At 43.2% G+C, this 14641-nt stretch overlaps 2 protein-coding genes across 3 annotated transcripts; one reads left to right on the top strand and one right to left on the bottom strand.

Moving 5' to 3' along the window:
- The first annotated feature begins 307 nt into the window (after positions 1-307).
- Positions 308-4672, top strand: crebl2 (cAMP responsive element binding protein-like 2). 2 transcript variants are annotated; one of them, XM_086268728.1, is made up of 4 exons: positions 308-526; positions 1157-1205; positions 2899-3093; positions 3831-4672. In XM_086268728.1, exons 3-4 carry the CDS (start codon positions 2899-2901, stop codon positions 3984-3986), a joined length of 351 nt encoding a protein of 116 aa, XP_086124854.1. In that variant the 5' UTR covers positions 308-526; positions 1157-1205; the 3' UTR covers positions 3987-4672. The 2 variants fall into 2 exon arrangements, with proteins under 2 accessions (XP_086124854.1, XP_086124853.1); XM_086268727.1 differs by lacking the exon at positions 1157-1205 and having other exon boundaries at positions 311-526.
- A 426-nt stretch (positions 4673-5098) lies between these two features.
- Positions 5099-13947, bottom strand: gpr19 (G protein-coupled receptor 19). Its single transcript, XM_086268726.1, has 2 exons — positions 13442-13947; positions 5099-7888 (listed from the first exon to the last, which is right to left on the bottom strand). Exon 2 carries the CDS (start codon positions 7860-7862, stop codon positions 6588-6590), a length of 1275 nt encoding a protein of 424 aa, XP_086124852.1. The 5' UTR covers positions 7863-7888; positions 13442-13947; the 3' UTR covers positions 5099-6587.
- Between the last annotated feature and the right edge of the window lie 694 nt (positions 13948-14641).

Raw genomic sequence — 14641 nt, 5'->3', positions numbered from 1 at the left:
CATTAAACATATAAAATGGTATAAATACATTCAATATATTAAACTAAAGCTGGAGCTTATTTATTACATATAAATATAATTTGTTACTGCTAACTTACAGATTTTCGAATTGTTAATATTTGGCTTCTGAACATTAAACGTTTGAGTGTGTCAGATATATTTTAATATACTTGTTAAGAATAGAATTCGTTTTTATCTGACTATTTACTCGGGTTTGACGTTATTTATTTATTTTACCATCTCACTATTTCCGGTTTAGTGGTAGCTGTCTTTGTTCCATTATTTTATTTAATAAAGTTTTGGTTGTAAAAAAAAAAAAGTGACGTAAACGCGTAGACGTCAGCAGATGTAAACAAAGCAGGGAGCTGTCAGACTGATCGGTGATCAGACTGATTGATGAGCTGCTTCTGGAGCCCTCGCTGATGATACCGAGCCGGTTCGTTCCGTCCAGACTTCCGGGAACACAGTGTGATCTCTGAGCGGACCTAACGGCAGCCTGCGCGTTAGCAACATGGAAGACAACAAGGTGAGCTAGCTAAGGACTGCTAACGGCTAAAGGAAACTGCGGGGTACTAATTAGTAGCTTTAACTAGTCAACGTCTGGTCACTTCACCTTTGTCAGTGTCGATAGTGTCGTTAACCTCCTATGACCTGCCGTCCACATATGTGGACATCACATTTTGGGTTATTTAGACCAAAATACTGAATTTTGCTCTACAAGGGCCTGATATCCACTTACAAGGACATTATACTGCTACTGGTCTATCAAAATTTTAAACGACTATGCTCATATATGGCTCTCATTTTTCTTAAAAACAAAAATTGTTTTTACATTCATCGGGCCCCAATATACCCAAATATCAAAGAGAAATTAAAAATGCATGCAGTGGAAGAGTTCGGGTCTTAGGAGGTTAAAGAAGGAATCACTTTAATGGGCTAGATTACAGCTGTGTATCCTGTGTGCTAACCGAGGTTACGTTAGCTCCCCGTGCCGTAAACATGTTTATTTCAGGAAGGATAAGAAATTATTATTTATAGAACAACAAACCTGCTGTAAACTGTCTGCAGCTCACAAGAAGTTTATTTATTTAATGCTGATATTCATCAGCTGTCAGATATTATTAAAAAAAAACCTTCCTGCTGTCCTCACACCGAGGTCTGAGGGACTTCAGGACTGCTGACGCTGTTTTCCAGTGTTCTGATTGGTGAGTAGAAGTCAGTCGTACTTGTTGGATGATACAGTAACGAAATACTTTGTTACTGTATCTGTAGTTTACTTAAGTAGGTTTTTTTTCTGACTAGTTTTTAACTTTTACTCCCTGCATGTTTAAACAAATATCTTAACTTTCTACTCGTCACTGTTTCAGACAGGCTCGTTACTTTTCCTTTAACTGATTTGAGGGGAGTCATTATTTCAGTCACTGCGAGCCTCCAAACTTAAAACCAATCTGAGCCTAAACAGAAACACATAAAAGGAAATCCCATTCGTTTATTAATCACCAGGCGATGTGGCATAAAAAGAGATGTAGTCAGGGGTTAGAGTGGGCCGGAGTTTTGATTTATTTATTCATTTATTACGTTTTTAAATTTTTATTTTTTTTAACACAACACTAGAACGACTGCAGGTGTCCATAGGTTGTGTTCACAGTACTTCAGCATCTAGCTAGCTACTGAAGAGGAGCGAGGATAAAGGGAGTAACATTTTGTGTTAGGTAATTTGAAATGCAGCACTTTAACAAACATCAGCAAACACACGAACTGTTTGTGTGCAGTTTGTCACACAGTTGCTAGCTAAAGGTCCAGCTTCTGTATTTCACAGGGAGAGAAAAGAAAGAGGGGTAACTACACTCAGAGATGGAGAAAGATAAGAAAGGACAGGAAACGAAGAAGAGAGCTTAGATTTAAAAGGACGGCTCATTTAAAGCTTGGTGCACAGTGGCTGTGGTTCCATGGTCAGATTTACTTTACATGAAGTGTAGCAGAGAGTCATTTGAATTTTAGCTTATGATGCTGAGACTCATTCACTGAATTCCACCTTCATACCAACTTTATAGTGTCTAATATAAAGACAGCATAAACAGTGTACTGTGAGTGTATGGAAATCAGCCAGGACAACTCATGAAACATCTGCTCACATCTGGTTGAATTCAGGTGTGTAAATCCACAAAGAGCAGCAGGTCAGCTGATCACAACCTGTACACTAAGAAAATTTACTGGAGCTCTCAGTAGAAATTATAGTGAGTTATGATATTTTTTCCCCAACACTGAGCAATTAAAACTGATTTTAGTGTTCACCCACCTGCTGAATCCACTCTAGCCCCTGACTGCATTCATTTTGTTGTTTAAAAGTAAAGTCACCCTCTACAATGCAGGCACCAGAAAAGAGTTTTTATTTTCCTTCCTGTTCATGTTCTACTTAACCGATTCAAGCTGAGTACAATTATTGGAAATAAAATTTAGACTGAAATAAAGTTTGTATTCATATCGACTAATATTGTTATGTCAATGCTGCATAAAAATAGGTGGAGGAAATGTTCTTTGAGGAGCTACTTTTTCTTTCTCTGAGTACATTTCAGAGCTGGTACTTTTTTTTTACTTTTACTTGAATAAAAATTCAACTTTTACTGGCGTATTTTTTTAACAGTAGTATTGTAGAGAATGTGTGTACTTTTGCCAACTCTGCTCATTCAGGTCTAGTCTGGAAGCTAATTTGAGAGCTTTCACTGTAAATGAACTTTAGCACATCCAGGCGTTCTGTGTGTGAGCTGGCTCAACCAATCCAGTCAGAAATAACAGGTATCACCTCTCTGCTCAAAGCACATTAACAGACCTGGTGGTGTCTGCTGGTGGTGTCTCTGTCCTGTGTCTAATTTATCGCTCGTGTCTGCTTGTCATCAGATGGCGGGCAAAGTGAAGAAGCCGGGAAAACGCGGCCGTAAACCTGCCAAAATCGACCTGAAGGCCAAACTGGAGCGAAGCCGGCAGAGCGCCCGCGAGTGCCGAGCCCGGAAGAAGCTAAGGTACCAGTACCTGGAGGAGTTGGTTTCCAGTAAGGAGAGAGCCATCTGCGCCTTGCGGGAGGAGCTTGAGATGGTGAGACAACACCAGTTAGACATGAACTCAGATTTCAAACACATGATTGAGCTCTGTGCCAAAGAGAAGCTTCATAACACCGACCACAGAGGTCAGACACTCCCAGTTTAAACACACAAGTCTCTCTACGCTCCGTTTCCTGGTATTTAAATAAAGTTTGAAAATGGGGCGCACACAAATGTAAATGGCCTGCATTTGTATAGTGCTTTTCTAGTCCATAGGACCCCAAAGCGCTTTACACTACATTCACACACACATTCACACACTGGCGATAGCAAGCTACATTGTAGCCACAGCTGCCCTGGGGCGCACTGACAGAGGCGAGGCTGCCGGATACAGGCGCCACCGGGCCCTCTGACCACCACCAGTAGGCAAACATGGGGTTAGTATCTTGCCCAAGGATATTTGGCATGCAGCCAGAATGCAGCCTGGGATCGAACCACCGACCTTCTGATTAGTGACTGACCTGCTCTGCCACCTGAGCTACAGCCACCCCATGTCACAATTAACATTACTTCACCCAGTTTCTGTTGAGAGTAAAAACACGACCGCAGTCACCTGGACAGGTACAACTGCAGCTCTCTGAGCGATGAGTCAGGAGTTTAACTTCAGCTGTGCTTTTAGTTTCCAGTGGTTATGAGAACACGATGAAGGTCAGGTCAAATGCTCGTCATATATATTCATCGTATATAGACTGTTAACTTGCTGTTCACTTGTCTCCTGTCGTCCTCCTGCAGTACAAGCAGTGGTGTTCGGCCATGGATCAGGGCAAGATTCCGTCAGAGATTAAAGCTCTGCTCACCGGAGACGAGCAGAAAATGCCTCCAAGCGGTGGCAACAAGACGTCCAAGAACAGCAAGAACAACATCAGTAGCAGCAATGGGCAGAGTTAGACGCTTTTCCACCTCCTTCTCCTGCTCCTCTCCTGCATTTCATCACTCACACAGGACTCATGAGACCTTTAAACCTCCAGAGAATAAACCTCCCTCTGTTCTCAGCACGGAGGTTCACCTCCTCGTACAGTGCATGTAGTAACCCTCACAGCCAGCAGGGGGGGTACAAAAGCTCCTGGCTGCAGGTCAGATCCGACATCTTCACACAGAAGCAGCAGAAAGTTGTTTGTGGAGCTGAAGCTTAATCACCATTCCAGTGAATAAAGATGTTAAACTTGAGAACACAAATACATGCTCTGAACTGAGGATCAATGTCTTTCTGTGGTGGTTTGCAGGTCACATGACTTACTCCTGTTTCTAAACTCTTATAGTGACGTGTGTGTGCAGCTGTTGGACAGCTGCTGTGTTATTGTTGTCTGGTCATCGGGTCAAGCCGGGCTTTCCTCTGGTTTGATCCTGATAACATTTGTGAGCTGAAGGACTGACTAAACCAGCAGCGAGCAGGTCGGCGCCCGCGGCTTCTTTTCACGCACTAAAATCTGAAATCTTGTTTCTGAACAGCTTGTAAGCTCTTTTCTTTTTGTGCACCTTTGTAAACATAGCTGAAGCACTTTGTTTTAAGATTGTAGAAAATGTGTGTTTAAAATGTCTAAGAGCAAATAAATAAATAAACTGTTTGATCCTCAGTGAAGCTCAGAGTATCTTCTGTTCATGCATGAATCTGAGGACGGGATAGTTAAGATTCATGCATGGATCCCAAACATTTGTACTTACAGCAGGTAATGAGTGTCCCGTAAACAATGTACAGATTAATGCAGACTCACAGGAAGTGCTGTGACTGTCTGCAGGAAGGAAGAGAGGGACTTTGGATGAAACACAGTCTCAAGACTATGGGATCTGATTGCACTGATGTTAGTGCAGCAACTGCACGGACGGAGCCACCGTGTTCATTCTGCAGACTGTGGAACATTTAAAGTGCAAGTTGGTACACACATTTACCTTCTATGAAAAACAAGGTCTACAATAAAAACTCAGGTGAGGCTCAGCAAGTCACAGAATCAGGTAAACATAACCTGAGACTAAGAGAAGCATGTGATGTTTCCCATTGTGTCATCATTTATTACACACTGAGCAGTCTGCAGAGGCACTGTGTGAAAACCTCAGTGCGTTGTTACTGCATCCATATCAGTTAATCAATGGACTTGATTATCTGACCATAAGCAAACAAGAGCACCTCTATCAAGCTGCTGCTGTAACACAGGTGAGCGACACCTGTAGATCAATGCAGGTCACTGCTGCTGAAAGAGATCCAACCAAATCCTAGAGTTTCTCAGTGTTTTTGAGCTTTAGTCAAATACACGATGACGCAGTGGATTATGTGGTGCACTGACCTAATGTTAGGACCAACTAATGCTCGTAACCTTGCAGCAATGTTGCAGCTCACCCCTGATCTGTAATGTATATGCAGACTTCAGATATCCACACTTTAGCGTGCACAAGTCTCAGATGTACTAATGCCTTAAAAACAGAAAGAGGTGAATGTGCAGCAATGACTTTACTGACTTCATTAAATTTCACTCTCTAAAAGCTTGCTTCTGTTTCTCTGTCTTTTGTCTTCTGGAACATTTTCCTGGATATTCCCACAAAAACTCATAAATTTCCTTCATATAACAAATCATCTTTAATCACACTGATCAAACTTCATGAGAACTGATCACAGCTACAAACATCCATTTGATCTCAAGTCTGGATATTTCAGCACACTGGAAGGAGGACAAATATTCAGGTTCTATCCCTGTCGAGCGTTTCCACACAGCAGTGCTGAGGATGATGTTGAGGAACCCATCTCAATCAGAAATTACAGGACTTAAGTCCCTCTGCAATCGCACTTTAAGATTTAAGCTACCGATCCACACCAAACGAGTTCTGCCTTGATGCTTTTTAAGAACTAAGCACCATTCTGAAAGTGAACCGAATCAAACAGTGTCTGCATGTTGTCATGTTTAGCTATGACCACTCAGCTAAGTTTGAACCTGAATGGGTCTTGCTGACATGGTTGTTAAAGTCATAATTGATCCTGATTGTATTCCAATGATTCAGCCCAGTTTATTTGAACAAGCTTGGATCCCGGGCTTTGGTATATAACCAGCTCACCGTTACTCAGTCATTGTGACAAAGCAGATAATGTCAGTGTTAACATTTTAGCCTTTACTAACATTAGCATCTACCACGTACATTACTGTAGCAAACCAGATGCAGTTACAAGACTTTTATGATCGATGACCACACAGAAAGTTAGCTAGCTAACAAGTTGACATCAAAACACAAAATGGAATTTATCCATGGAGAATGATCCATCAAAACACAGCACGAAAACAAATTCTGATTGAAATCTGAAGTATAAAAATCACCAATATGGCTGCTATAGGGTTTCTCACATCACAAAAAGCCCTTTATACAATCTGAACACATTCGGTAAACGTTTTACTTAAATACAGTGCTAGCATGTTAGCCTCCAGCTAATTCACCTGCCACCACTGGCACTGCTATGTTAGACAAGTTTATGTTTGTGAGTTCAGTTTTAAAGCTGTCCAAGCTCATTCACACAAAGGTATTTGGAGGGTTCGCATTAGTGGGCCAAGCTACCTTCTTTTCTTTAGCTTCTCGGTCAAATGTATCGTAGACCGAGTCTTTAGTCACCATCTTTGCTTGCACTGGGATGTCCACCACCCCAACATAATTCTTTTTGGCCATGCGGGAGCTTGCGGTGATGGTGTAGGCATTACTGCGGTAGCATTTCATGGATGACATGCAGAATGTCTCCCGCATGCCACGTCTGAAGTTTGCATTGTAGACAGAATACAGGGTGGGTTTGGATGCTGTGGAGCTGAAGGAGATCCAGGAGATGGCTGTGAAGAAAAGCAGTCCCTGCCTGCTGGGCCCATCAGACTCCCTCGGATGCCACAGTTGGGCAAGATAGAAGGGTGTCCAGGTGAGGAAGAAAACAGAATTAAGCATAAGGAACATTTTGATGGTCTTGACTTTAGTCCGCGGGACAATGTTCATTGTCCGCCGCACAGTGTGGCCATCAGCACTGATCCTCCAGATGTACCTGACCACCCTCTGGTAGAATGATATGATCAATCCAGCAGGGACCAGAAAACCAATGAGAAGGTGAACTGCTGCGTAGACTATGCTGCCCCAGCTCTCAGGAAGGAAAAAGTCACAATGACTGTCTGTAGATGTAGATCCATAGAAGAAGAGGCAGGGGGAGACGAAGGCTGCATCAAATAACCACGAAGCCAGAATCATCTTCTTTGCCTTTTCTCTGGACACTTTGAAGCTGAGGGGATAGACGATTGTGTAGAAGCGGTCTATTGAGATCGAAAGCAGGACGTAGACCTGCACACCTGGACAAAGGTGCTGTAGATAGCGCACAGCCTTGCAAGCTGCTGTGCTCATTGGCCAACGTCCAGAGGCAACCTGCAAGAGGACGAATGGGGCACAACCGAGGCTCATGAGCAGGTCCGCGCAGGCCATAGACACCACAAAATAGTTGGTTGTGGACTGAGTCCGTCGGCTTCGGTGGATGACCAGGCATACGAGGGCATTTCCCAAGATGGAGACCAGCCATAGAACCCCAAATACCAAGCCTAGGACGGCAACCTCACCTGAAGTCAGCTCATCAGGGACAGAGGTAGTATTCAACTGGCCGGTGGACGTGCCCTCGAGGCTGCAGAGGGGAGTTGTGGGTAAGGTTGCCAGGACAGTTGAGTTTTCTCTCTTGGAGTAGTTAAATGACATCTGATACATGAACGATGGCAAGTAGATGGAGGGATTGACACCGACTGTGTTTGATGTCTGGGCATACACCATTGCTGTACTGCTGGGTCAGAGAGCAGCTGTGGAGACACAGACATTTGGCATTAGAAAAACCACAACCAAATTAATGTTTGGGAAATATTTTTCAACATAAACTGTTTATTTATCCCAACAATACTCCTGATTACCAGATACAATCGACAGCTCCTCACAATCCCTACACCAAGTTATTACTCAACAATAAATAGTTCAGACATGCAAAATAAGCTATCGATGTGTCCTGAATAGATAAGGTCAGCCGTACTACCCAAATGCCACAGTTGGGTTGCTAACTTAGCATCATCAACTAATGTGACAAAATAACCTTGTAATATTATTGCTAGTAAAATACAATCTCAGTACCAAATTACTTCACCAATGAAATGTTTATTACTGTTTTCTGGAGCACTACCAGGATGCAGGGGTGGATAGCCAGCTAGCTTTAATTTAGCTACACTAGCAGTTTCATTGCATTCAAACTCTGAATGTAGTTCAGTTAAAGGCCAAAGAAGTCATTAATAAGAGTTTGTTGATGTTGCACGGGGAGCTTAAATAGATTGCAGGGTTAGTCAGAATTAGCGTCATTGATACACAGCTCCAGAAGCTTGTTTGTAGATTGGCATTGAGATAAAGAGTGAAGGATATGGTCGGTTGGTAAGTTGGTAGGAAGTTTGAAAGTTTGGTTTGTTGTTTGGATATCAGATAGTTAGCAGTAAGTAAGTTAGCTGAGAGTCATACTGGTGAGTTTAAATAAGATAAGATAAGATAAGATAAGATAAGATAAGATAAGATAAGATAAGATAAGATAAGATAAGACTATTGATCCCACAACGAGGAAATTTTTGCGTTACCTCAACTTAGGTCAGAAGGAAAATACAAAAAATACAAATAAAATACAAACAAATAAAAAGATACGTAAGATAATACACTATATACAACGGTAGCATACACAGTAAGTGATTATGGTTTGTTCATGTCACAGCCATGCTCATCTCTGAGTTCTAATTAAAACATTTACAGAGGGTGATCTTTGCTCAGTAGGAATTCTACTTGGGACTTGAAATCATGGACAGGAGCGTTAATGAAGCCGTAGTTCTACTTCAGAAGTCACGTCTGGGGAAATGTAGAATCTCCAGATATTAAAAAAGTGAGGAAGCTGTTTATGTTTTCTTAAAATCCAGGAAATGTCAGAGGCAGCAGTGCTCAGGACTGTTTTATGGAAACACAGCTGCATGTTTTCCTCTCAGGTACAAGACAAACTCCACCACATGGAACTATTCATCATCACCGTCCTCATCTCCACCTCAGAACTTAATTCCCAGTCAGTGCTGCAGCTGATTTGATTAATCCTCCATAGAGAGCCGGCTCTCCTATGAGGTCGCTCTTTAAGGATGTGAAGAAGCTCTCAGAGGAGATTCTGTTTATGGCTGCCGTTGTGTTTACTCTTCTGGATTTAACCTTAGCAACCACATCCATCTTGACTGATGGTGGGTAGGTAAACGAGGGAAGCAGGACAACGCAGTTTAAACTAAAGCGTCACCAAAAGAGAGTAAACATAAATCACTCTGAATTATTTAGGTTTTTGGTGTGTTTAGCTTTCTGACATTTCACGCCCCAAATGATTTAGTATAAGGTGTAACTGATAATTAATGCAGACCTGTGCTTTTCCTTATTAACCATCACACACTAAATATTCCTAAAGATATTATTTTTAACTCTCAATCTGTGAGAAAATACACACAGTCACAGCAAGACTTCAGACACAAAACCCCGAGGCTTTCATTATTATATCTGGAGACTTTAACCATGCCACACTGGACTCTACTCTGGCTGCTTTTCACCAGTTTGTGAATTGTTCCACAAGGAGCAACAGGACAATTGACCTACTGTATGCTAATGTGAGAGATGCATACAGAGCCACCCCCCTCCCCCCACTAGGGAAGTCAGACCACAACCTGGTTTACCTACAGCCACAATACACACCCCTCGTCCAAAGGCAGCCTGTCACAACACGCTCCATCCGGAGATGGACCCCAGAAAAGGAGGATGCTCTGAGAGACTGCTATGACACCACAGACTGGGATGTGCTCCTGAGCCCACATGGTGAGGACATAGAGGGGGCGACACACTGTCTTACAGACTACCTCAACTTTTGTGTGGACACAGTCGCCCCTGCTAAGACGGTACGGTGTTATCCTAATAACAAACCGTGGGTAACACAGGAAGTCAAAACTGTCCTCAACATGAAGAAGAAGGCTTTCAGGAGCAAAGTGAAGGAGGAGATGAAAGCAGCACAGCGGGAGGTGAAACGCTGCCTGAGGGAAGCAAAGGACACCTACAGGAGGAAGGTGGAGCAGAAGTTGGAGAGGAACAATATGAGGGAGGTCTGGAATGGTGTGAAAACCATCACAGGCCACAACACCAAGAAAAGCACAGTGGGGGGGGACTGTGGAGAAGGCAAACGAACTCAACAACTTCTTCAACAGGTTTGACCAGCCCACAACCCCCCCACCCTCACCCTCACCTTCACTACAGAGTCCTCTCCCCACTCTCCTGCCTCCCTCGCTTCCCCCCCTTCCTGACACCATGACACCCCCCTCCTCCAATCCCTCTCTCAGCAGCAAGACATCTCCCCCCCTCCCCTCCTCCCAAACATCTCCCAGTGTCACAGTGGACCAGGTCAGGAGACAACTGAGGAAGCTTCGCCCCAGAAAGGCAGCAGGCCCAGACAAGGTGTGTCCTAGGATGCTAAAGGCGTGTGCTGCTGAACTTGGGGAGCCGCTACAACGAGTCTTCAACCTCAGTCTGCGACTGGGGAGAGTGCCCGCCCTATGGAAGACATCCTGCATCGTCCCGGTCCCCAAAAAGAACCGGCCCAATGAGCTGAATGACTTCCGACCGGTGGCACTGACGTCACATCTTATGAAGACTCTAGAGCGGCTCTTCCTCAACCTCCTCCGACCACAGGTACAACATGCCCAGGACCCACTACAGTTTGCATACAAGGCGGGTGTCGGAGTGGAGGATGCCATCCTGTACCTCCTACACAGAGCCCACTCACACCTGGATGGGGGAAAAGGCACGGTCAGGATCCTGTTTCTTGACTTTTCCAGTGCCTTTAATACCATCCGGCCCTGTATGCTTCAGGAAAAACTGAACAGGATGGAGGTGGACCCCTGCCTGGTGGCTTGGATCTCCGACTACCTCACCGACAGACCACAGTACGTCAGGCTGAAGGACATCACGTCTGACACTGTGGTCAGCAGCACAGGAGTACCACAGGGAACTGTGCTGTCCCCTCTTCTCTTCACCCTGTACACCTCTGACTTCTGCTACAACTCTGAATTATGCCATATTCAGAAGTTTGCAGATGACACGGCCATCATGGGGTGTATCTGGGATGATCAGGAAGAGGAGTACAGAAGTCTGGTGAGGAACTTTGTCGCATGGAGTCACACAAACCACCTGCAACTCAACACCTCAAAGACTAAGGAACTGGTTGTGGACTTCGGGAGGTTCAGAGAAGGTCCACTGCCGGTTCAGATAGAGGGGGAGGAGGTGGTCAACAAGTACAAGTACCTCGGGCTGTGGGTGGACAATAAACTGGACTGGTCATGCAACACAGAGCACCTGTATAAAAAAGCCCAAAGCCGACTGTACTTCCTCAGGAGGCTGAGGTCTTTTAACATCTGCAGGAAGCTCCTGAGGATGTTTTACCAGTCGGTGGTTGCTGGAGTACTTTTCTATGCTGTGGTGTGCTGGGGGAGCAGCACAGCAAAGAAGGACTCATCCAGGCTGGAGAAACTGATCAGGAGGGCTAGCTCTGTGGTCGGCATGAAGCTGGACACTCTGGTGACAGTGGCAGAGAAAAGGACATTAAAGAAACTGATGGACATTATGGACAATGCCAGGCATCCTCTGCACACGGCCATAAACAACCAGAAGAGTCTGTTCAGTGACAGGTTGCTTCTCCCCAAGACAAGAACTAACAGACTTAAAAACTCCTTTGTCCCACACACCATCAAACTGTTTAACTCCTCTCTGGAGGGGAGAGGGAGGGGAGACAGGAGGACAAAGGAGGGGGGAACAACTAAGCTGTAGTGCCTCTTCACCTCACTGTACAATACCTTGTGCAATACTTTTGTAAATAGTCAACAGTGCAATAGACTCAATACTTGAAATGTGCAATTCACTTGTATTTTTATTTTTTATTCCTATTTATTCTATTTATCCCCTTTGTATATTTTATTTATATTTGTTTCTGTATTTATATATGTGTGTGTGTGTGTGTGTGTGTGTGTGTGTGTGTGTGTGTGTGTGTGTGTGTGTGTGTGTGTGTGTGTGTGTATATATTTATATATATATAACAATTCTGTAACTGTAACTTCGGTCGTTGCTGTGCTTTTTTTGGAAATCGAATTTCCCAGAGGAACCCACCCGAGGGATTAATAAAGTTTTATCTTATCTTATCTTATCTCTTATCAATCATGCAAAGCTACTCTAGAAGAGTCCAGGAATAAGAGTATGAAGCTGGAAATGAACAGAATAAGGTTACCTTTAATAATTACTTAAATAAGTCTCCAGCTGTAATTTAACCCTGCTGTAAATCTTTCATATTATAAACAACACATGCAGACATTTGAAAACAAAAAGTGTAAATGTAAATGTACATTTAAATTATTGATCTGGATTAATTCCACTCTGATATAAACACAAAGGACTCAAAGCGAACAGTTTACTTCATCCATAACCAGGATACTAATAATTAATAATGAACACAAAGCACTTTTTACTGAATGACTAATTAATTATTGTTATAATGTCATAAAATTACAAATGTTCATCATCATGCTCTCACACTGCCAGAAACTTTCTCAGTTTTTGTTCAAAATGTTCAGCAACTAAAATCTGATATGTTGATTTACATGAGTTTATTAGAGAATTACAAAACTCCAGATTTAATTTACTTTATTTGCTTTTCATACATAATGTAATTTAAAAAAAAAATCAGTAACGTTTTTATCCAATAACTGATAATCAGCCGGTTAGGTGTCTGTTTGCCCTGAACATTAGAGTCAAAAAAGAAGTGATCGATTAATCGATGCATGGAAATAAATGAGCAGCTATGTTTTGTTTGTTTTTGTTTTGTTTGGGGGTTTTTTTTTTGTTTTTTTTTTACATCAAAGTCCTGATTAAAACAGATCTGTGCAGATGCCGATCTGCTGTACATGGCCAAATGTTTGTTGGACAGTTCGATGAAGGCTCTCTAACTGAAATGATTACCTCCTCCATTAAAATACGAATGTGTCTCAGAGGAGGCTGATGATGGTGCTGTAAACCCCGCTGTGACTGATTCCGGCCTGAAGCCCATCATGTCTACCTGCTCACCGCTCACACCAGCACAGTTTGATGAGCTGAGCAGCTGAGAGTCCAGCCTGACCGCTCATGGAAAAACACCGAGCAGGCACACCTGCTGCAGCTGTCCGCCGCGTGCAGCACGTCATGTCCTCTGAATAACGAGCTCAGGCTCAGGCCATGTTCTGAATAAATACGGATTAAAAACCAAGATAAGGAAACAAAAGCCTCCATCTTACGTCATTCTAGCCGCTCCTCCGGCTCCTTCCATCCATCAGCAGTCAGCGCGGCGTCACGGATCCTGCCTAAACAACATGTCTGCTGATGAAGAGGAGGATGATGAAGGATGGACGAGGCCGACAAAACCTGCAGGTGATCAAGTGTCCCGGAGTCCGCAGGTGAGGCAGATACGCGCTCAGAGGATGGAGAGACGCTTCATGATGGTGTCTGATTCACAGGAGGAGGAGGTCCGAGCAGCCAGCAGACATCACGGCAGCTGGAGGATGAAGCTGCAGCTGAGGAAGAGGAGGGTGGATGTTTTCTTCTCTGTCAGCAGGGGCGGACCGAGGCTACATGAGGGAATGATGAGCCTCAGCTGAAGACTGCTGTACAGAAGACTGTTTATGCCAATTATATAAAAAACTGAATTGATAATAAATTTAAAAAATACATGAATTTAACAGAAGTGCAGACTGGTTCCAAGTAGAGCTTCAACATGCAACAAGAAGAAACGGGAGTGAGACAAAACATTTTTTTGAACATGCAATTTATTAAAAACAACATTTGAACTGAAACAGGCTTTTTTTTTTTTATTTTTTATTTTTTTTTTTACAGCTGATCAAACGTTTAAGACTAAAACAAAAAAATAAAAGCAAAAACCCTAACCCTAATGGGGCTGCAGTCTATACCAGTAACGGCCTTAATTTGGATCGAGGATTGTCCAGTGTCTTGTCACCAATTGGCTCCTCCGGCTCAGTGCTTGAAAAATTTTGGGGGGTTTTCCACTTGATGTTTTTGTTCCATAACCCACAGCATCATTTAGGAAATTCCAAATGATTGTCTTACTGCGTCCGACCTCAGCAGTGATGGTGTGCAGCAAGAAACCCTGCTTATGCAGTTCAACAACCCAACAACGTTCAAAAAGGGAAGTTTTTTTGCCTTTGCCATCAGAAGGTGATGACAGTGTGAGCACCTGACAGAAAATGACAATGAATCCATATTTTTGCACAGATTTGGCCTTTTAAAGGCACGTGGTCCTAAACTTTTGATCAGCTGTAAAACAGCCTATTTCAGTTTAAGTGTTGTTTTCAATAAATTGCATGCTCAAATAAATATGTCTTGTCTTCCTCTCATTTGTTGCATGTTGAAGCTCTACTTGGAACCTTGTTAAGATCCAAACATGCAAAATATGATTTTTTTTGCGCCATTTTTCAAATGGT

This window comes from Aulonocara sp. 'chitande type north' Nkhata Bay, linkage group LG17 (genome assembly GCF_057382095.1).
Source record: "Aulonocara sp. 'chitande type north' Nkhata Bay isolate Kocher_YH1m ecotype deep benthic linkage group LG17, A_spYH_male_GT1.1, whole genome shotgun sequence".
NCBI classification, from domain to species: Eukaryota; Metazoa; Chordata; class Actinopteri; order Cichliformes; family Cichlidae; genus Aulonocara; species Aulonocara sp. 'chitande type north' Nkhata Bay.
This window is presented reverse-complemented; position numbering and strand designations above follow the sequence as displayed.